This window comes from Equus asinus, chromosome 24 (assembly GCF_041296235.1).
Source record: "Equus asinus isolate D_3611 breed Donkey chromosome 24, EquAss-T2T_v2, whole genome shotgun sequence".
NCBI lineage: Eukaryota > Metazoa > Chordata > Mammalia > Perissodactyla > Equidae > Equus > Equus asinus.
In genome coordinates this window covers 58818399-58841928 of record NC_091813.1, presented here as the reverse complement: position 1 = coordinate 58841928, position 23530 = coordinate 58818399, and the positions used below count along the sequence as shown (strand labels likewise).

The 23530-nt window shown below is 34.9% G+C and overlaps 1 protein-coding gene across 11 annotated transcripts in view; it reads right to left on the bottom strand.

The window, feature by feature from the left end:
* TRMT11 (tRNA methyltransferase 11 homolog) overlaps window positions 1-23530 on the bottom strand; it is a 94717-nt gene that overhangs the window by 46104 nt on the left and 25083 nt on the right. For 9 of the 11 annotated variants that reach the window (XR_011497656.1, XM_070496214.1, XM_014858304.3 and 6 more), the window contains 5 exons: window positions 23171-23251; window positions 20207-20371; window positions 18499-18571; window positions 18242-18373; window positions 11103-11223 (listed from right to left, as the gene is read on the bottom strand). Coding sequence is in view for 10 of the 11 variants with exons in the window: in XM_070496214.1 (XP_070352315.1) it covers window positions 11103-11223; window positions 18242-18373; window positions 18499-18571; window positions 20207-20371; window positions 23171-23251 (572 nt within the window). In the remaining variant the exon portion in view is untranslated. The remainder of the gene's footprint in view (window positions 1-11102; window positions 11224-18241; window positions 18374-18498; window positions 18572-20206; window positions 20372-23170; window positions 23252-23530) is intronic. The other 2 variants (XM_070496216.1, XM_070496219.1) reach the window with 1 other exon arrangement.

Here is a 23530-nt window from a genome sequence, read left to right as displayed (position 1 = left end):
ACCACTTGTGCTAAAGTTACACAACTATAAACAGCACTAGGCCATCTCCAAACCAAGGACAAGCAGGTCAAAAGTTTGGCATCCAGTACTCTTAAAAGAAACTTCTAGCATTATTCTTAATGGGAATAAGGTGAGGTTGGAAATCTTCATCCCTAAATTAGCTATTTACATACAATCTGTACTTTTTAAAAATTTCATTACTCTGCAAGATATTAAGTTACCTAAAGTCTATTAAAACATTTTAATATATATTAAAACCTTCATATCTAGACTTTTGAAAGTGAGTGACATTTAACAAGTGAACTTAGTCATCTGGCAGTTAGCACATAATTTCTTTGTAATTGTAAAAAGACCATCATGGATATTCGCGCTATCATGATGATACAGAACTATAAGTACGTAATACATGCTCTCCACTAAAATCTGTAACTTGATAAAATTCAAAACTTTACTTCAAATATTGAAAAAACACAGGGGAAACACACCAGACAAAAATGTAATGACCACTTATTAGTTACTATTTCTGATATTTAAATAAAATTAAGAAGACTCTTACCCTAAGCAGCACAGGGTGAAAAACAGACCAAAACATGCACAGGCACATGTTTACATACTCTCTCACTTTAACTTGGAAACTAATCATCTTCTAGATGACTTTTTAAACTGTCACAATCCATTAAAAGAAAAATTTAGTAAAGATACACATGCATTTATAAACAGATCAAGAACGAGCAAAATTACTTTCCTGAAGGATGAATTCAATAGTGATAATATTACAAAGGAAAGTAAGGAAGCAATGACCATAAAAGTCAGACTAGCGGCCACCTGCAGGGGGAGGTGTTTACAATCATAAACAGCCCAGCAGGGGGTGTTTCTGGGGTGCTGCATTACGCTCTAATATTGACGTTGGCAGCGGTTACACAAATGTTCACTTTGTAATTATTCATTAAACTGTACACTTACGTTTTGGGCAAAAAAATACATGTTAAAATCTCAGGGTTGGAGTCTTAGTGGGTCATGGAGTGGGAAGAAGATACAAATTCATATTTGAATTTGAAAAAACCCTGGAAAGATAATTCTAAGTTAAATGACCATATGATAAAGAAAAATACAAAGTAGAAAATTTGTCATTCAAGAATTATAAAAGAAGCTCCAGAGGATTATGCTGACTTCACACATAAAGTTCCCATTTCCCTAAACCATTCTTACCTTGGACTTCTAAATCATACTTTATATTTTGCAACTGACCTCTGCCTAAGATTCTATATCATCAGTATACTAAAGACTGTTTTACTGTCATAGCTTGAAAAATATGAGCATTAGAGTTGGAGCATAAAGACAGATGCTCTTTCTGCCTTGAGAGAACTGCTTTTTCCTGCAAATAAGAGTCATATCCAAATAATACCATAAGTAAAAGGATCTAGGTATCTTAAAATGCTTGCCTTCCTGGAGCTGGTAGGGAAGAGACTTTTGCTTTTTCTTGGTTTACCAGAAAAAAATAATTTAAAACTATTTCGACATCATTAACTTAATAAAAACCCCAGTTTGGGGGCTGGCCCCATGGCCGAGTGGTTAAGTTTGTGCACTCCACCTCAGCGGCCCAGGGTTTCGCCGGTTCAGATCCTGGACATGGACCTAGCACTGCTCATCAAGCCATGCTGAGGTGGTGTCCCAGAGAGCAGAACTAGAAGGACCTACAACTAGAATACACAACTATGTACTGGGGGACTTTGTGGAGAAGACAAAAAGAAAATCCAGTTTGTTTGGCAAAATCATTTAGTTTAGCAGAAGTATAAAAGAAAAAGTCAAATGGAAACCCTCTAAGACATAAATTCAAGGAAAAGTACCACTAATAGCAAAAGCAATTCATTCAGAACTAAGGAGACGATGTGATCCTTGAAACTGAATTCATGCAGCACCACCAGGCTTCTATCTGCTTTATAAGCCTTTTTCAAACTGAATCTCAAGTTAAAACATAATTTATAGACAATGCAATTTCCTTCTTTGCTATGCAAAATAGTTGTTAAAAATGTTCTCTCTCGTTTCTCTCTCTCTCACACAAACATTTTGAAGGTAACGCATATTGTACTATTAAGACCTAGACTAAGTTCATATCCAATTACCACATTCTTACTTAGTGTCACCCTGCCTTATTTTTCTCACTGATAAATGAAGTAGAATCTACTTCCCACCAGGCATGTTATATGATTGAAATACTTCATACCTAATCTCTAATATTTCAGAGCTCTAATCAAAAGGAAAATACCCACCGTCCTGGCAAGAGATAGACAAAAAACAAAATATTTCAGAAAGAAAGGTCAACCAGAAGGAACCACCTTTAATTCAAATAGCTGCCAAAGAAAAGACAACATTAATCCTGAGAAAGGATAATGCATAACAGAATCAGGCACAGCATTATCTCAGCAAAACACCACAGTTCATGATGAGTCACTCTGCTTTACTATCATTCTAACATGTAACCTACTCATCACAAAGACTAACTCTTGCACTTCAGGTCATCCAGGAGTCATCTTCTCAAACAAGTGACCTCAGTGTCTCTTCTCTCTCTTCCTCATTTAAAACACGTTGTTATAATGTTAATGGTTCTTTCTCCCTCTATAGCTGCAAAATTTTTCCGTCCTTTAGTCAAACCCCTCAATTTTGGCCACCTTCCATTCTGACTCATGAAACATTCAACAGCTTCATGTTACTGGACTCTTTCAATCAGTCCAAAATAAAACATTATATTAACTTTCATCACCTGAGACTATGACCTCCCAATACTCCCTATTTTAAATCATCTGAACTATACTGGCTAGCTATAAAAACTAATGACAACTGATTTACACAAGATTTTAACTTTAGTCTAAATTAATGTCCATATAGTATCTAGAATTACACTTCCCTATACTTCAGTGCTTAACCTAGCACGTCAAGTAAACAAGCCACAAAACAAATAGGCCAGATGATGGCCCATTTAGTGCAATTGTTTATATTTAAACAAGTACTACAGAGTATAAAAGTTGCACGAATGTTTAAAAAAGATTTCAAGGAAGTCTTGAAAATGGCTACTTCGGGTACTCTTTTGTCTATCCAAGAATTCTGGTAGAAAAGGTTGAGAGAGTATTGTTTTAGGTAACTTTCACTGAAAACATAACTACTACATTTGTACTCTGATCTGCTCTGGACAACTCTGGAGATTATCATTTTTTTCCTATGAATTTTATATGACAAAAATGTTTTATTAGAATAACCGCCGTGACCACAACTATACACAGCAGCATCAACTAGATGTTGTATCAACAGGAAAAATGTATCCAGTAAAACAAATCACATTCTACCACGGACCCATGAGCGATGAGGAAAGCCGATCTTTGAAAGAAACTAATAATATGCCACTCAAGCATATTTGCCCTTTAATCTCAGCATACAGGTAGAAATGTGTTTTTTGGTAAAGACATAATATAATGTAGAAAAAGGATACAGAATTTCAAGTACAAAAAAGAGTTCTGGTCCCAACTTGGCCACTTCCCATTGAAGTGAAGTGCACAAGGTCTAAGCTACTTCCTCATCTCTAAAACGGGCAAAGTAATACGGTCAAATGCACATGGAAGCTTTGTAAAGAATAAAGCTTTAGAAAAGTGTTAAGTATCACTCCTCAGCTTTCAGACTATATTAAGAGGGAATAATGACAAACAACTGGTTCTTCTTATCAGGCAGCTTCATAATTTTAACATGGTTAGCAAGAATTTTCTTCTTTACTACTAATGCTCAACAAGCCTAAAAACTATAACCAATAATGTAAAAATACAAAATTTTATGAAACATCCATATTCTTTAGACAATGTTTTGCATTTATAACTTATGTTTATATTTTAAAAGGGGGAAGAGGGAGAACACTTTATAACAATGTATCAAGTGGGCCAAAAGTTATACTAAAGTTAAACCTAACAAGTGACAAATCAAAAATGAAGAGACACAGAATACAAAAGTGTAAAAATCTAAAATTAATCGTCTTCCATTGCCAAAATCAACAACATGAACAAGCCTGAGAATAATTTGTTAGACGCGTACGAGAACTGTTTGACAATTTCATGTCATCACTTGCATTATAAAGGACTAGGATCTTGCTGCAATTATATACATTCCTCTCCATACAGACAAAAGGTAGAAATGAAGTAATTAATTAAAAACCAAACATGATTAATTTAATGAGACAAAGTATTTTCAGTTACAGTAAACTCCATATTAGTTAAAACTCACTGATTAAATGTGATTTTATAAAGTGAAGACTGTTTCAAAAAATTACTTGATATTAGGCTTTTCCCTTATTTTTTAAAATCAATTTGAAAGGACACAACTAAAATGATAAAAGGCAACCAAACAAAGATTAGCACTGCATTTACAGGTTTAAAAATATCTAAAGTGAGTGACCTTATTTATCATTTTTATGCAGAAGAAAAATTCTCAGAAGCATCCTCAGATCATTCTATATTGTTTGTTCTTAGTATCAAATAAATTTGCTTAGAGAAAACTATAAGTCTGGAAAAAAATACCAGACTTTCTTAAATTAAACTCAGGGGAAAGCAAATGTGAAATTGTCCACAGTGGGTCTTAATTTTGACATCAAAATAGAAATGACTATTTTATTATGTGGTTCCATTAATTATTAGTCTTTTCTCTATAAATTCCTCTTTCCAATTCTTTTGAACAGTGTTTCAAACCATCATAACCATTATACGGTGCAAGTACTGCTTAAGGAGCCCACAAAATAAAGAACACTGATGTCATTCACTTTACTTTCTAATATCAAGACTTAAAACTAAAAAATCTGTAGGTAATATTTGTTTTTTACGTGTATTAAAATAAATACATGTATTAACAAGTGTTTAATACACGTTTTTATTTGAGATCAAATAAACAACCTAAATATACACCTCAAGGAACTAGAAAAAGAAGAACAGCTGAAGCCCAGAGTTAGTAGCAGGTAGGGAATAAAGATGAGAGCAGAAATAAATGAAACAGAGACTAAAAATACAATAGAAAAGACCAGTGAAACTAAGAGCTGGTTCTTTCAAAAGATAAAGTTGACAAACCTTTAGCTAGACTAAGAAAACAAGTGAGGGCTTAAATAAATAAAATCAGAACGAAAAAGGAGACATTACAACTGAGGAGACATTACAACTGATACCCCAGAAATACAAAGGGTCATAAAAGAATACTATAAACAATTATATGTCAACAAATTGGATAACCTAGAAGAAACAGATAACTTAGAAGCATACAACCTTCCAAGACTGAGCTATGAAGAAACCTGAACAGACCAATTACCAGTAAAGAAACTGAATAATTAAAAACCCCCCAAAAAACAAAAGTCCAGGACCATATGCTTCACTAGTGAATTCTACCAAACACTCGAAGAAGAATTAATAACAATCGTTCTTGAACTCTTCTGAAAAACAGAGGACAAGGAGAACGCTTTACTAGCATTACCCTGATACCAAAACCAGACAACGACACTATAAGAAAAGAAAATTACAGGTCAATATCTCCGATGAACACAGATCTAAAAATCCTCAATAAAATAATGGTAAACTTAATTCAACAATACATTAAAAGATCATACACCATGATGAAATGAGATTTATCTCAAGGATGCAAGGATGGTTCAATACCCACAAATCAATCAAAGTGACACACCACATTAACAAAATAAAGGATAAAAATCATGATCATCTCAATGGATGCAGAAAGGAATTTGACAAACTTCAACATCCATGTATGATAAAAACTCTCAACAAAGTCAGAATAGGGGAAGGTACCTCAATGTAATAAAAGCCATATGTGAAAAGCCCACAGCTAACACACTCAATGGTGAAAGCTGAAAGCTTTTCCTATAAGATCAGGAAGAAGGCATGCCCACTCTCACTTTTTATTCAACATAGTATTGGAAGTCCTAGCTGGAGCAATTAGGCACGAAGAAGAAACAAAAGGCATTCAAATTGGAAAGGAAGAAGTAAAACTGTCACTATTTACAGATGATATGATACTTAGAAAACCCTAACGACTTCACCAAACAACTGTTAGAATAAACGAACTCAGTAAAGTTGGAGGTTACAAAATCAATATACAAAAGTCAGTTGCATTTCTACATACTAAGAATAAACTACCAGAAAGAGAAATTAATAAAACAATCCCATTTACAATTGCATCAAAAAGAATACAATATCTAGGAATAAATTTAACTAAGGAGGTGAAAGACTGTACACTGAAAACTATACAACACTGATGAAAGAAATTTGAAGACAAAAATAAATGGAAAGATTCCCTGCTCATGGATTGGAAGAATTAATACTGCTAAACTGTCCAAAGTAGTTTCAATGCAATTGCTATCAAAATTCCAATGGCAATTTTCACAGAAATAGAACATACAATCCTAAAATTTGTATGGAACCACAAAAGACTCCAAATAGCAAAACCAATCTTGAGAAAGAAGATCAAAGTTAGAGGCATCACAATCCCTCATTCCAAACTATATTAAAAAGCTACAGTAATCAAAACAGTACGGTATTGGCATAAAACAGACACATAGATCAATGGAAAGCGCAGAAATAAACCCATCCATATGTGGTCAATTAATTTATGACAAAGGAGACAAGAATATACAAACAAGGAAAGGACAGTCTCTTCAACAAATGGTGATAGGAAAACTGGACAGCCACATGCAAAAGAATGAAACTTACACTATCTTACACCATATGCAAAAAGTAACTCAAAACGGATTAAAGACTTGAATGTAAGACCTGAAACCATAAAAGTCCTAGAAGAAAACACACGCAGTAAGCCCCTTGACATCAGTCCTAGCAATGATTTTTTGGATCTGACAGCAAAAACCAAGGCAACAAAAGCAAAAATAAACAAGTGTGACTACATCAAACTAAAAAGCTTCTACATGGTAAAGGAAATCATCAACAAAATGAAAAGGCAACCTACTGACTGGGAAAAATATCTGCAAATCATATCTGATAAGGGGCTCCAAAATATATAAAGAACTCAACCCAACAGCAAAAAAAAAAAAAACCACTCTGATTTTAAAACAGGCAGAGGATCTGAATAAATATTTTTCCAAAGAAGACATACAGATGCCCAACAGGCACATGAAGAGTCTGAACCTCATTAATCATCAGGGAAATGCAAATGAAAATTACAACGAGGTATCTCCCCACACCTGTTAGAATGGCTATTATCAAAATACAAGAGATACCAAGCGTTGGTGAGGATGTGCCTTGTGCACTGTTGGTGGGTATGTAAACCGGTACAGCCACTATGGGAAACAATATGGAGATTCCTCAAAAAATTAAAAATATAACTATCATATGACCCAGCAATTCTACTTCTGGGTATTTATCAGAAGAAAACAAAAACACTAATTTGAAAAGATACATGCACTCCTATGTTCATTGCAGCATTATTGACAATAGCCAAGATATGGAAGCAACCTAAGTGTCCATCAATGGATGAATGGATAAAGAAAATGTGGGGTGTATATATATATACATATACATACACATAACCATACACACACACACACACACACACTGGAATGCTATTCAGCCATAAAAAAAGAATGAAATCTTATCATTTGTAACATGAATGGACCTCAAGGGCATTATGCTAATTGAAATAAGACAGAGAAAGATAAATACCGTATGATCTCACTTATGTGTAGAATCTACAAAAACAAAACAAAACAAAAAAACCAAGCTCATAGATATAGAGCATAGATGGGTGATTGCTCAGGGTGGGTGTAGGGGGTGAGCCAAAGTGGGTGATGGTGGTCAAAAGGTACAAACTTCCAGTTATAAAATAAATAAATCATGAGGATGTAACGTACAGCATGGTAACTATAGTTAATAATACTGTATTTATTGCATATTTGAAAGTTGCTAAGAGTAGATTTTAAAAATCCTCATCACAAGAAAAAATACTTTGTAACTATGTGTGGTGACAACTGTTAAGTAGCCTTATTGTGGTGATCATTTTGCAATGTACACAAATATTGACTCACTGTGTTGTACACCTAAAACTAACATAATATGTCAATTATACCTCAACAAAGAAAAAGAATGCTGATGCCCTTCACTTTATTTTCTAATATCAAGACTTAAAACTACAAAATCTATAGGTGATATTTGTTTTTTACGCGTATTACTCATGTGCCTGGCACATAAATGTTAGTTACTATTACTATTATTAACTCAAATAATTACATTAAGTGCTGTGATTTCTAAGCGCTACAATGTTACTATTTGAATTATCAAATGCCTTACTTCCCTCAAAATACTAAAAGATAAACATATACATGAGAAGTAACTAACTAGGAGAATATGAAAACAGTATACTTTAACATATAACAGAAGCCTCTCATTCAATGTACTATAGACTTGTAATCACTAGTGTTATGGACCAAACTGTGTCCCCTCAAAATTCCTATGTTGAAACCCTAACCCCGAATATGACTGTACCTGGAGATAGGACCTTAAAGAAAGTGATTAAAGTTAAACAAGGTCATAATTGTGGGGCCGTAACCCAATAGACTGGTGACCTTATAAGAACGGGAAAAGACACCAGCATGTGTGCACAGAGGACACAGCAACAGACGGCTGTCTGCAAGCCAAGAAGAAAAGTCCTATCAGAAACCAAACCTGCCGGTACCTTGACCTTAGACTTCTGGCCTCCAGAACTGTGAGATAATAAATTTCTGTTAAGCTACTCAGTCTGTGGTATTCTGTTATGGCAGCCCTAACTACAGTTGGTTAATTGAAAAAGTCAGTAAAAGCAGGAAAAATTAAAATGCTTTGTAAATACAGTAAACATCTTATTTTAACTTAAAAAATTGTATATTCATTTGTCAATCTTTTGATATAGAATTAAGACTTAAAAAGATTTCCAGTTTTGGTCTTCTGCAAAATGATGCAGGAACTTAAAGACTCTTACAAAACAGTCTGGGTACAGAAACCTAGACTGTGATAACTTTTCTCCAAACTTTTATAGTTTATCTCACCCATTCCCAATCCAAGATTCTTTTTTAGCAATTCACTTTATCCTATCTTTCTACAGCATTTGACTTAGTTTCCACAGAAATGACAACTTTATTCTCACATTCATATTTCACTGGTCTAACTAGTATTTAAGTTACATAATTACCACAACAAATATAACTGGCATAAACAGCTCATAGAACAAACACAACCAACTCATGGTAAACAGACAATGCAGCTAGTAGGTACAGAAGTGTACAGATATAGTAAAGATCAAGCAACTCACCAGCTGAAAGTATCTCACATATTACAGGCATTAGGCATTGTGTTTTAGAGCAGGAATAGCCAGGACTGGTTAATCAACTAAGTTTGAAATGGAGGTTAGTTGAGACGGTTTCTACTGTATATCCAAATAAATGGTAGTCATTCAAAATTGTCACTTTGGAAGGTTATCACTATGTTAAACAATTTGGAACCCCTCTTCTGGGATTTCTGAATCTGCTTATTGTTTTAAATGTTTAATGGTAATTATCATCCTTGGAACAGGATTTGATTTCCAAAACACAACAATTAAGTAACCTTTCTGGTATACGAAATGTGAGCAGCAAAGTCCAGTAAATACAATTTGAAGAAAAGCAAGGTGGTGTTATAAAGCAAAATAACTGTTTAATATGAATATATTTCTTTAAATATTAATCTAAAAGTTTCAAGAACATGTTGAATAATTATGACATAAATGTAATGAATACAAGATGCCACCCAAAGGATATATGTCATTTGAATATAAACTTCTAGTATTTGTTTTAAAATTGACTACCAGATACTCTCATTTTAATTACATCACATATACCTTGCATATATATGTATGTGAGTATACAAATACATACACACACCAAGTAGACACCAATCAACTACTTATATATGTATACAGCTTAGCTTTCTGAAATACCCTGATAGTGGAGCCTAATTATTGAGGAAAGTTTACGTCACACTGAAAATTCTGAACCTTTTTCAGTAATAAAAATGAGTCACTAAAATTTCTGCATAAAGAAGTGACATAATGAATGTGGTGTTTTAGGAAGATTCGTTTAACAAGAAAGAACTAGAGGTGTGAAAAATGGAACAAGCGAGATAATTTAGGAGACTATCAGCATAAACCAGGTATATGGTAATAAAGATCTAAATTAGAGACAGAGAGCAAATGGAGACGAAAGCAAATACATAAAACAATATATAGAAAAGCACTCTACAAATATTAGGTTTCATTATTGTGAAAGAATCCATAAGCTATGAATTAGATGAAAAAAATCAAATGCAGAGCAGAGATGGGTATGAGAAAATCTTCAGGCAGTAACACCCTATTCTTTTCTACCTGCCCTACAGATCCAAAGCAAAGATGGGGCTCGCCCAAGTTCCTGGAGAATTTGGGAGAGCTCTGGTTGTCAATATAGATAAGCAGAGCCCAAGGAGCCTTCTGTAGATTTAATTAAGCTCCATTATGAGGCATTATTCATATCAATTCTGATCTGGACATGAAATAACAGATGTTTTGTTCTTTCTTCTCAAGCTTAAATTAATTATGCATACGTGTGTGTATGTGTGTGTGTGAGACAAGGAAAGAGAACAAGTCTTGGGCCCTAACAGATGGGGGAAAATTACTTTCTCCTTATATAAAGTGACATGTTCTCTTCAGCATAGTCTGCAATCAAGTAGATTCAGCTTTTGGATAAAATAGTAACTAGCAGATTGCTAATTAGAAAATAGTTGTTTAACTAAGAGTTCTCTGCTTTATAATTGAGTTAGTGACAAGGATGTCAAATAAATCCTGGGAAGTTAAAGTCAACTTTTATTTCTATTCTTCTCTTCAACTTCTATATCTTACACCTACCCTCTAAATCCCACCAAGTGCCAAAAACCTCTTCATATCTGCCTCTTCCTGAATTCAGAAATAATTATTAAAAAATCAAGGACTAACAGTCCCAAACTCCATTAGAGGAAAACTAGAAAAAATCTACTTCGGGTTCTTTCATAATTTATCCAAAACCTACTAGGATAATTTACCTTGAACTTCTTCACCTTTTCCATTGTTATCAAGCGCCTTGATGTGTGACTGGAAAGCTTCTGCTCACAGTTGCTAATGAGTTTCAGGCAAGGGTGCGAGGGAACCATCTCTTCAATGTATCTGAAGAAAGAACAGCTGACTGTTAAGAACACTCATGTGTACACCACACACAGGATGGTCATGGGGTTTATCCAGTGTGGTATGGGACATCCTCCCATTACATGCTGTACTATTTTAATTCACAAATGCTAACCCATATAACCCATAAGTCATAAACAAGCCATATTTTTAAAAAGTGAAGTATTTTAATATTACTACATCCAGAAAAAGCAGTTTTAACTTTTTACCTGTAAGAGAGAGAGGATACAAGTATGTTTTGTTGTAGAGCACCAAGCATTTAAACCACAAAAATACAAGACAATGATTCCATCCTAAAGATCCCACGAGACCATGTAACATGGGCAGAAATACATTGTACAGCAACCCCTTGACATCGTCATCTGGAGATTTTTATAAATTCCCACAGTATAAAGTCCACTATAGAACACATTTTTCCCTATAAAATGAAGTGCCCCTGCAAAATTTTAATGGCATCTTGAGACCTCTATTAACTTTGCAAATACAGAACAAAAGTTCAAATAATCTACTACTAAAATAAACACTACAGATGACATCAGTTCTCTGGTCACCTTAACCACGAAATAAAACCAATGCCATGATGATGGCAGTGGTGACTGCTGCTGTGTAGCACATGTCCTGTGTGAATGGAGATGATGACACCGAGAAAGCAGGACAGTCAGGCTAGTCATTCAGAACCTGACACCTGACAGGTTGCTGGCATCAATCTGGGCAGAAGAAAGAGGAGAAAGACGTGTGGAAAACGGCTATAGAGAGCAGAATTCGGCAGAAGAGCAGGGGAGGGGCTCACTAGGTATGGGTATGATTAAGAATACCGATTGCCAGTTTTTATTTTTCCTTTGAAAATCTTCTTACCTTTCTAGATAGCTTCTGCAAGCATTTATTATGTGGGAAAATGTAAAGCTCTGATCCAAAATGCAAAAGGTGCTGATTAGCACTTCATGTAAAAGACCACCATTATCTCAGCTTCCAGTTCTAATGCATCAACATTGTCCTCACCACACTCTTTTACTTACTTCTCTAGGTCTCTCTGACCTTCAACAAGCTCTCCCTCATTACCTCAACCACCTGCTCAAAACCTTCATCACCCACTTGCCAAGCAACATTCATAATGCACTTCACTTTATTATCAGTGGAAGGAATTCTCTTGAAGTCACTCTCTGCCTCCTTCCTTAGGGCTTTCCAACAAGCAATGACCATTTGAGATTTCACTCTACCTAATAATTCTCTAATGTTCACTATATAGTTGGAAATGTTGTACTTCTATTACATTAGTTGACATCAAACTTGGAGTCTTCATAGAAAGCATTTATGATATGAAGGAATACATTCTACACCATGGTTGACAGACTAAAACAAAAAGTGTTAACAGAGAGGAGATATAGCCTTTTCCTTAAACTTGCAAACAACAGGGTTTATAGATGTCTGAAACTGTTTGTCAAACTTAGTAATGTACCCTTTTGTAAAGGAAAAATAACCCTTTATTTCCTGGTGGAGCTACAAAGTGTTTTTATTAAAATGATACTTAAATATATACAAAAATAAAATAGATATAAATTTCTTATACTTATTTCCCTTATATAACTATAAAACCAAAAAGAAATTTATAAATCAAATATAAAAGTACAAAACCAATAATTTTAATTAATATTTATGACATGAATGATGCTAAACTGGTGAAATTAAGTCACCAGCATTCAGCTAACAGCAAAAAAACATATTTACAAGTTTTAGATTACCTTTTTGACTTGATCTGCAAGTTCAAGCATGAAGGAACATCATTTTGGGTTATCATTATCATTAACAAACTTGTTTTTAACCACTACTCTATGATATTAATGAACCAATCAGTTTAATAGTATACTCCCACAATACCCTGCTAAAAAATAAAAAATAGCAGTTAACAAGATATTCTTTACTAATACATTTATTAATATATTTCATACGAATGAGCTGTTTGCAAAGTGCTGAGCAGAAGCTATCAATCTGTACTATGCCTGGACTGGTATGATAGTATAGCATCCTATCTCAATTCCCTGGCTTTATTACTACTCCCTACAATCTAAACATCTACGTAAAATCTCAATCAGCTAGAATAGGCAAATCCACAGAGATGGATTAAGTGGCACATAGGGACAGCAGCAGTAGTGATTGCTTAAGTATACAGGGTTTCTTTTTGCGGTGATAAAAAATGTTCTAGAATTAGATAGTGGTGAGAGTCACATAACTTTGTGGATATACTAAAAATCATGGAGTCGTACACTTTAAAAGGGTCACTTTCATGGTATACAAATTATATTTCAACTTATTTAACAAAGCAAAAAAAAACTGTGTGTATAAGCCCCTAGCTCTTCCATGAATCAATTTTGACAGTTGCTTATTTTCCTGTGAATCTTCATGCCTCAAGCTAACTATTTCCAAATGTCACGAGAATTTCACCTCCCATCTGAGAAACAGATTTTGTGTTGATTGGAGCCCTTACTGAAAACAGTTTAAGGAATCACTTTTTCCTCTTTCCTAAATGAGAGATGAAAACCATGTTCTCCTGACTGCTCTGAGCCACCACAAAATTCATTTTATTACAAATAAAATTTATCCCCAAATTCTACTTCAAGGCACTTTATTAGTCTTCTTCACTTTGTCATCATTTTTATCATGAACGTTAGCAGCTAGATTTCTATTAAAGGACATCTTTCACAAAGAAACACAGTTTCTAATCATTTCAGAGTCACCTGTGTGTAACAATATTTAGAAAACAACACGATATGGATAGTGGAACCTGGGCAACAGCTACACTCACTCAGTAGCTTAGCAACTCCTGTAACATCAAACACATGAGTTGAATTTATGCCCTGTCCAAATGAACACTACACAGATCTTCAGGGTCATCTGTAAGTACAGTAGTTGAAATTGTGAATAATAAACCCACAAACACCAACAGTCTACAGTAATTTTACACGCTAAGTTTCTATGAGTGATAAGAATAAACTGCTCTGAGAGTGCAGATGAAAGATGGATTAATTCCACTGGGAAGGGTTGGGAAAGTGTCACAGAGGTGGTGACAATTAAGCCAGGTCTTGAAAGATGACTAGAATTTTACCAGCTGAAGAAAGAAGGAAGAGTATATCAAGCAATGGAAACAGAATAAACAAAGGTGAAAAGATACAACATGGACAGAGTATCCTGATGCTGGCAAAAAACCCACACGCTGGAGTGGGGAGAAGGCAGCTGAGAGGAAGAACAGCAGCAGGAGCGTGTTGAGCAGCAGTTTCTGCACTGCAATTTATGCCAAACAGTGAGAAAATCCTTTTCAATCATCCGCTCTGACCATTCTTCACAAATAACTAAGCTTTTAGATAGTATTTTGTTTTTATTATGTTTTATACTTTACAAAATGTCCTGGGTTTAGAAAATAATACCTGAACTTGATTATAATATGTAATCTTATTTTTAAACTTCAATCATATAACAGGATTTGGCTGAGTAAACTGATTCAATAGTAGGACTAAAAGGCTATATTCACTATATCAAAAACACAAATGTTTTAAAATTAACTTGTGCTAAGGTATACTTTTTAAGTGAATTCTTTATTCTGCTCGAATAAAAAATTATATTTTCAATACAACAAAATCAAACTAATTCTAAATTGTTTAATTCAGAAGCTAGAACATTATTTCAAACTTTTGCAGGTGACTTTAGTCTTAAATTCATCATTAACGTGTTATTTTAAAAACAGCAAAGATTTTGGATGATGTATGCAGCAAAAATGAAAAGAGTTCATTTTCTAACACAAACTTAAGACAAACTAAGTTCATTAATAAGTTAACAGTTAGTAATAAAAATTAATTCATTAATTAGATCACCTTAGGCTGAAGGGGAGGAGAAGACACAACAGAAGTCTAGTAACGAACATCAGAGGACCTGGAAATAACTCTCCAGGGACGACTAAGTCAAGGAAGTAAATGCCATAGTGGTCTTCCTGTCTATGTGCTAGCCATATACCTAGATGAAATCTGTCACTTGATAAAACATATAAGGTTAAAAAAGAAAGAAAGAAAGAAGTGATAAAAATACATCTCCCTTTTATACTTCTGAAATATCCTTTTGGTTACACGCATTTGGAAATTTCCCCTTGTTGAAAATTATTAAAATTGAGAAGCCACCAAAGAAATATCCATTTGTTAAGGTCTTCAAGAGTATTAAAAATAGTTAAAATTATCTCAAATTTAACTTTTTATAAAGAGAAATGAATAAATTTTAAAAAGATATATATATTTTTTTGGTGAGGAAGATTCGCCTGAGGTAACATCTGTTGTCAATCTTCCTCAAATTTTTTTTTTTTTTTTTTAAATGTGAGCCACCACCACAGCAGGGCCACTGACAGACAAGCAGTGTGGGTCAGCATCTGGGAACCGAACCTGAGCCACCGAAGCAGAGTGCGCCAAACTTAATCACTAGGCCACTGGGGCTGGCCCAACAAAAGATATTCTTAATTATGTTTGATTTCAATTATAATTAAATAATTAACTCAAAGTAGTGGTCAGAAATGCCAGAAAGTAAGAAGTACACAAAAACAAAGGGGGATATTTCCAAAGGACAGACGAGCCACCTCAAAGAGACTCCCACTGATCAAATCTGAGACAATTAAAGCAACAAAATAATGATACTAATAAATTATAACCCAATGAATAATATAGGAATCTATGACTCCACATCAACATAAATCAATAAATTAATGGGAGGAAGAGAGAAAACTCTTCCTTACAGTAGAATGCTAACTTACAAATGCAAAAGGAATGATGAAAGAGAAAAATCATCATTATGGTGGTTGTCCAGAATGGAGCTGTCAAACTGAGTAGTGGTTTGATGAAGAGCAAGATACTGGTATAATCTTGGGATATCTCCCCCATGAAATACTAACTAAAGGAGAAAATGATGACTCAAAGTGGAGAAACCTGACAGAGAACAACACGACCAGATTATCAAGTTGAAGATCTCTAGTAGGGGTTGACTTTGTGCACCCCAAGATGCAACGCATGAAGAACACAGTATCATTTTTGGGGTATTCCTACTAAGAGCACTACCTAAGTCTGGTCATAGAAGAAACATGAGATGGATCCTGGCTAAGGGTCAACCTTCAGAATATAAACCACATATTCTATAAAATGGTCAAGGACACAAAAGATGAGGAAATATTCCACACTGGAGGAGAATGACATGATGGGTCAATGCAGCCCATTTTCTTGGATGGACTGCAACTGGTGAAATTTGAATGGGGTACATGAACTAGACAGCAGTGTTATCAATGCTGATTTCCAGACTTCAGGGGTTGATGGTGATTTGACAAGCAGGTTCTTGTATCCGAGAAATACCATGAAGTATATAGGGGTGATGGGACATCATATCCAAAACTTCTCAAAGAGTTCCAAAAAAGATTAATGATAATGGGAATGTGATTAATATAATGGGTGAGGCAAGGGGAGGTGGAGTAGGTATATGTTAAACACATATTTGGAAAATCTGGATGAGGGGAGACATAAAAGTTTTTTGTACTGTATTTGAAACTTTTCTGTAAGTCTGAAATTATTTCAAAATAAATTTTGAAAAACTTTAGCCCTAAAACTTGAATTAAAGCAAAAAGACAAGTATGCTTGTTGCTGGAATTCAGCTTCTCTAAGACAGGAAACACTTTTGCATAGAAATTAACAACTATGCTCTTCTCTGAAAATATTAATAAAATCCCATCTATCTCATCATATACCAGATACCTGAGATCTGGTAGGATGTTGAATTGAGTGAACAACGCACTGGGAATAAGGAAACCAATTAGCTAGCTAGCTTTTAACTTCAGACAAGTCACTTCACTCATTGGAATTAATTTTCCTTATTCCTAAAATGAAGAGGTTAAATGGAATTAGGTTCATGCCATCCCTGGCAACAGAACCTAAGCCTAGTTTTAAGGGTCTGGGCATTAATGTGCACAGTCTTAACAGCTGATAACAAACATATGACTAAAGATAGACCATCGTAACTTCCAATACAACATTTACGAAACAACCAACAAAAAACAGCAAAGCTTCCAACTGCTGGGGGACCAACCAGCATCATGAAAAGACAATCAAGTTAAGGCTATTCTAAAACGCTTCTGTACAATTATGTATAGCAAATACAGGAATTAAAATAATTTTTTAAAATAGATTTCTATGGCAGATTGAAGAAACAGCCACATTTTGAGCTTGATACTATCTTTCAAATCTAAAGATCCTGTCTTGTTCAAGACATCTTGTCTGTCATTGTTGATGTACATCACTGTTTATAATTAATAATTAGTGAATAATAAACCCAAACCAATAATGTGGAACACAATGAGGGCTTTAAATATACATACAGCTCTTATTTTAGTCTTAGCTTTTAAAAAAGATTTACTGCATTTAAGGTGATCATAATAGCCAATATATATGAAAGCCAACTAGTAACAGATGAATTGTTCAGCTAAGTCGTTAAAAATTACCCACGTTTGTGGCCTGGCAAAACAGCTACTGAACAGCTATGACATATCAGGCACTGAGCTAAGTGTGGTACACAATAGAGGTTGGTAAACTTCCTCCTACGGGCCAGATAGTGAATATTTTAGCCTTTGTGGGCCACATATGTTGCTGTCACATATTCTTATTATTTTTTTTTTCTTTTTAACAACCCTTTAAAAATGTAAAGGCCAATCTTAACTCAAGTGCCTTACAAAAACAGGCTAAGGATCATATTTGGCCCACAGGCTATAGTTTGCCAATCCCTGATATAAAATAAAAAGGTCAGGGCGACTCAATCATTAAGAGAAAGGGGCCTGTTTTATAAACATATGTGAGTAAATAAAGGCTATCATACACATTAAATACAAAGACATTTACCCTGAATATAATTAGAGATAGGGAAAAAATTACACTAGATATATAAATACCATAAGAAAATGAAATTAAAAATAAAATTATTTAATATTACATACTCTGGTGTATACACAGGTAACCAATAGACTAGTCTTCCACCTAATACGAGGGTCTCAGCTGCAAAGTTTAACAGGTCAAAAAACATATCACTCAGATGATAACTCAAGGAAACAGGAACGTGGCTTTCTGGACTAGACAAAGAAAAGAAAATTTCAAAATCAGTGAAAAACTTTAAGACTGTTCAACTAAGTTAATTAAGAAGAAGCAACATGCTTCTTCTCAGAGTAGTAATATATCACATTTAACTCTCACTTACCATTTTTCCATCCCCTTCGGTATTTCCTTCTGTGAACCTGTTCTTCTTGTAGATTCTCTGATTCCATATGGAGCTAGATAAAAAACATTGGGAACACAGATAATCAAAAGTCACCCATGACCAATGAGGGGCAGATGGGCATCACGTGCCTCCAGGTGTCACACCCTGAGAAGAACGCAACATCATCACTATGCAATATTCTAGCTGAGAATGCATAGCATAAAGAACATTCTATTTAAAACACTGAGAGGGCAGGCAGGTGACCGTGTTCTTCAAAAACGTCAACGTCATAAAAGACAAGGAAAGGCCATGAAAGTGTTACAAATTAAGAGAGGCCCAAAAGATATGATTACAAAATGCAATACCTGACACTAGACTGGATACTGCACCAGGGGAAAAAATATTGCTATAAAGAACATGACTTTATTAAAGAATTGATTAAAGTACTGTATCAATTTACTAAACTGATAACTGTACTTTGGCTATCTAAGATTCTATCCCTATTCTTAGGAAATATATACTGAAGTATAAGGGTAAGGAGCCACAATGTATATATACAACTTACCCTCAATTGACTAAGAAAACAAGTATGTATTTTTATAAATATACACACAGAGTGACACCAAATACTAAAGTAGATTGTTAATAAAAAGTCACCCTGCAGAAGATGAAACAACAACAACACCCCCCACACACTCATAGATACAGAGAACAGACTGGTGGTTACCAGAGGGGAAGGGGGGTGGGGAGAGGGTGAAAGGGATAAAACGGGATGTTTGTACAGCGATGGATAGAAACTAGATTTTTGGTGGTGAACACAATGTAGTACACACAGAAGTCAAAATATAATGATGTACACCTGAAATGTATATAATGTTATAAACCAATGTAACCTAAATTAAAAATATATATACAGCTCAAAGGAAAAAAAGAGTCATCCAATTTTCAGGAATTACATTCACACTGACATTGTAATACCTTGAAAAGTTTTCTTTTCTTAGATTTGAAACCATCTAAGTTACCAAAAAACTGAAGAGGGCTGAGATGGAACAGTTGAGATACATTTTGTCACTATTTACAGATTTACTGCCAAACACTATAGGAAAGGCAGATCTCTTCTTAGATAAAGAGGCCCGAAGAGCTCAAGAACTCAAGAGCAGGAGAAAACAAGTTCTCATGCACAGCCCTGAAGCTCAGTGGGTTCACAAGCCCAGTGGTTCGCAGAACCCCAAATTTCAAGTCGCTCTAGAAAGGAGACGCCAGTGAAAACACGCACTACAAAAAAAAAACACAAGAGTTTCCACGTGGGGAAATGTGTGATAGCTGAAACTCTCCAAAATCTGACACCATAATGGCAAATAACATTTTGGCTCCAATTGGTATACCAGTAAACAATTACAGTCCAATATAAAACAAGCATAAAAAACAAACATATGCCTCAAAAAATAAGCTAAAGAGAAAAAAAGGATGACAAGTTAATCTATGTAGTTTAAAGAAACAAAATAGTAAGCTTTTAACTACTTAGTTATATTGGTATCCTGCCCTAAACTCATAATTTTTTCCTCCTCACTATGCCAAGAAGTCAGGGAAGGGGGGATACTAGCACAAGTTGGCGTTTCTGTGTGTGTGTTGATAAATTTTGTACTTTAAATGTAAATGACTTTAGGAAACTAATCCTACTCCTACTTTCATATAAAAATAAACTTACGATCAGTGATGATTGCATCAAAATACGTGCCCTTCCTCCAGGAAGGCTTAGATGCATCTGAAACCAGGACATCAAGGTAATACTTCTCTAAACCATACTGACGAAGATTTGCCCTAATGTTTTCATCTGGTCCTCTCCATTTCTGGTTTTTCCTACTAGCCTTTCCTGAAGGGAAAGAAAGAGAAAGTACCCAATCAAATAGAGCCTTCTTACTTCTTGTCATTTAGCTAAAAGTAATGTTTAACTCATCTAAACCTACATCTTCTCAAATAAGACTTGCTTTCATTTAAAATCTTAATCTTATTTCTACAAATAAACAATTATTTTTATTTCAACTTACTATAAAAATACATTTTGAGCAGTAAAATATACTGATGTCTAACTGATTTTGTCCAGTCACCTTTCAAGTAAAACTGCCTAAAAACACTCATTCAATACTTAACTGAGTTCAAAGCATATACCAGTAAACAGAGTTGAACAGAACATGGTCCCTTTCCTCAGGCAAAACAGTCCCATGCAGAATATGACTCCTATGAATCAGATAAAACCAAGAGAAGTGACAAGAGCTAACTTGGGAAATGCAGGAGCTGTGACCACGGAGAGAGGCAAAATGGAGGCATTACACACGAAAAGTTAAAGAGGAGGTCCAAGGAAGAAGTTCAAAAGTTCTAGTCTAGGAGACACCAGTGGACACCGTTAATTAAGACTGGAGAAATCAAGAAGAAAAACAAGCTTAGGGAAAAAGATGAGACTCACTTGAGATCTATCAATCGTACTATACCTTGAGGTTCCTACAGAACATTCAGAAAAGAGATTCAGCAGGCAGCTGGAGGCCAGAATAGATACACTTGGGAGATAGTATATAAACTTAAGTTAAATCCATAAGAATGAATGACATTTTAACTGTGCTGGCAGTTACATAAGTGTTTGTTCTACAATTATTCTTCTATTTTTATAAACTCTTTTGTATTACGATCTACCTCACAATAAAAACAAAAATTAAAAATCAAAAGGAGAAGAATGACATGACTCTATACAACATGTAGTGCGATAGGAGATGGAGTCAAAGAGAGCTGCCCAGAGAAAAGCTACATGCAAACAGACATCAAAGAAAACTGCACAGACTTAAGGAGACTGAGACAGACAGTAAAAGAAATAAAAGTACCATCCGATGAGAGCAGTGTCTAGGAAACCAAGGGAGGCTTTACGGAGGTTGACACTGCCAAATGCTGTAAATCTGTGGGTTAGTAAGAGTTTTCAGCAGACACGGAAGCTAGAAAATAACAGGCAGCAGAGAGAGAGAGACGAAGAAGAAGAAATGGCAAATAAATACTAGTTTTTAAAGAAGCACTTTGGCAAAAGGAAGAGGGAAACAAAGTGGTAGCTACAGGACCCCTGCACGATTGATAGAAAAGGTTTCAAAACAGGAGAAACTTGAGACTACTTGAGAGTACAGAAAGAGTGAGAAGCACAGGAAACAGCAGGCACGTCGAACAGCATCTTGGATCGGCTCTAAGGAAACTCAACCTCAATCAGAACTCTATCCAAGTAGACTAAAGGTTATAACATAACTTTTAAACAGAAACTTCATAAATAAAAATTCAAATAAGTTATATAGGACTATTTTCTTAAAGCAAACATACTGCTTCTACTAAAAGCAAACTGGAATTATTCTTCTGAGCACCCTGTCTACTCTAATATACTGCAGACAGAGCATATCGTCTTCTGGTTAGCCCATTTAGGTGAACTTGATAAAACATAACTCACTTTCCTTATGATAAATATTACTGAATTCCTTATAGTCAAGGTAGGAAAAAAGACAGGCCATCAAGTACAATATATCAAATTGCTGCAGCAAAAGAAAAGGTATAAGAAATTCTCACCTATATAATAACTTCACTGGGTGAGAAAAAAGAAAAGAGTGTTTTAAGGGTTGATTTTAGTTACAACAATGGAATACCAACATAAACACAAACAATTTCAAAATCAATGAAATATGACATTTTTAATACCATTCAGCTATAAAGAAATACTTGTTCAGTTTGATTCAATTCCATTCAATTAAACATTATTACCTAAGCTTCTAGAGTTTAAAATATTTTCCAAAATTGCCTCAAAAGCAAGCAGATGCTTGTCCTAAGTTACCCTGAGTCTAATGCAGCATCTTTAAAGTTATTGTCACCTTATCTGTTTCAAAGATGTTTCGGTCAGTTATGAAATTAAAAATGTATATGGTACTCAAGGACTAGAAATTAATCCAGCATACACTCAATGTATGATTACTGAATAAAAGAATGGTCGTAATCTGTAGAAACTGTGTATTTTATTAACATGGACATCTTGATTAAAAATGGCTAGTCCCTTCTCTCCTACTTCTTTCCCAGCAAGTTCACAACCTTATAGTTTGCCTATTTTTTAAAAAATCTCTCGGGGCTGGCCCAGTGGCGTGGGGGTTAAGTTCAAGTGCTCCATTTCAATTGCTCAGGGTTCATGGGTTTGGATCCAGGCAGGGACCTACACACCACTCATCAAATCATGCTGTGGCAGTGTCCCACACACAAAGTACAGGAAGACTGGCACAGATGTTAGGTCAGCAACGCTCTCCCTTAGGGAAAAAGAGGAAGATTGGCAACAGAGGTTAGCTCAGGGCCAATCTTCCTCACCAAAAAAACCCAAAAAAATAGCTCTTACTAAGATTACAAATACCTGTGAGGGGAGGGCTTTTTCTTATCCATCTTTGTGTTTCCCCCAAGAGATCACTTTGCACATACTGGATACTTCATAAAAAGCAAATACCCAATGAAGTTTTATTGTTGTAAAAATAAGTGAAACTACATTATATCACAACTCTGCATTTTAACATTAGAAATAGATGTACAATGCCATATAAAACTATTTAATTATTTTAAAGGCTCATTTGGTACAAGAGCAAAGACTTTAATGCTAACTAAAACTTCTACTCACCCAAGCCATGAACTGTGTTGTAGTCTATGTCTGTCCCATACACATATGCACCAAAATGAGCAGATGCTATCAGAAGCCCACCTAAAAAAAATCACACAATTATGATCTGTTAACCAGAAAGTCCCAGACTCTTGTTTCTTCCCCTATTTAATCTGATCCAGATTCTTACAAACTAGCTGCAGGCACAGTACCCTAGAATGACACTGGTCCTGGCCATATTTAGCAGACCTCAGAACTGAAAAAACAAACCCCTAAACTGTGCTCACTACATTGGTCACAGAGCAAGGAATTAATGTATGCCCTGGCATCATTACTTTCACCAGCACTACTTAGAGAAAATTATCTTCTTTTGGTCAAAAT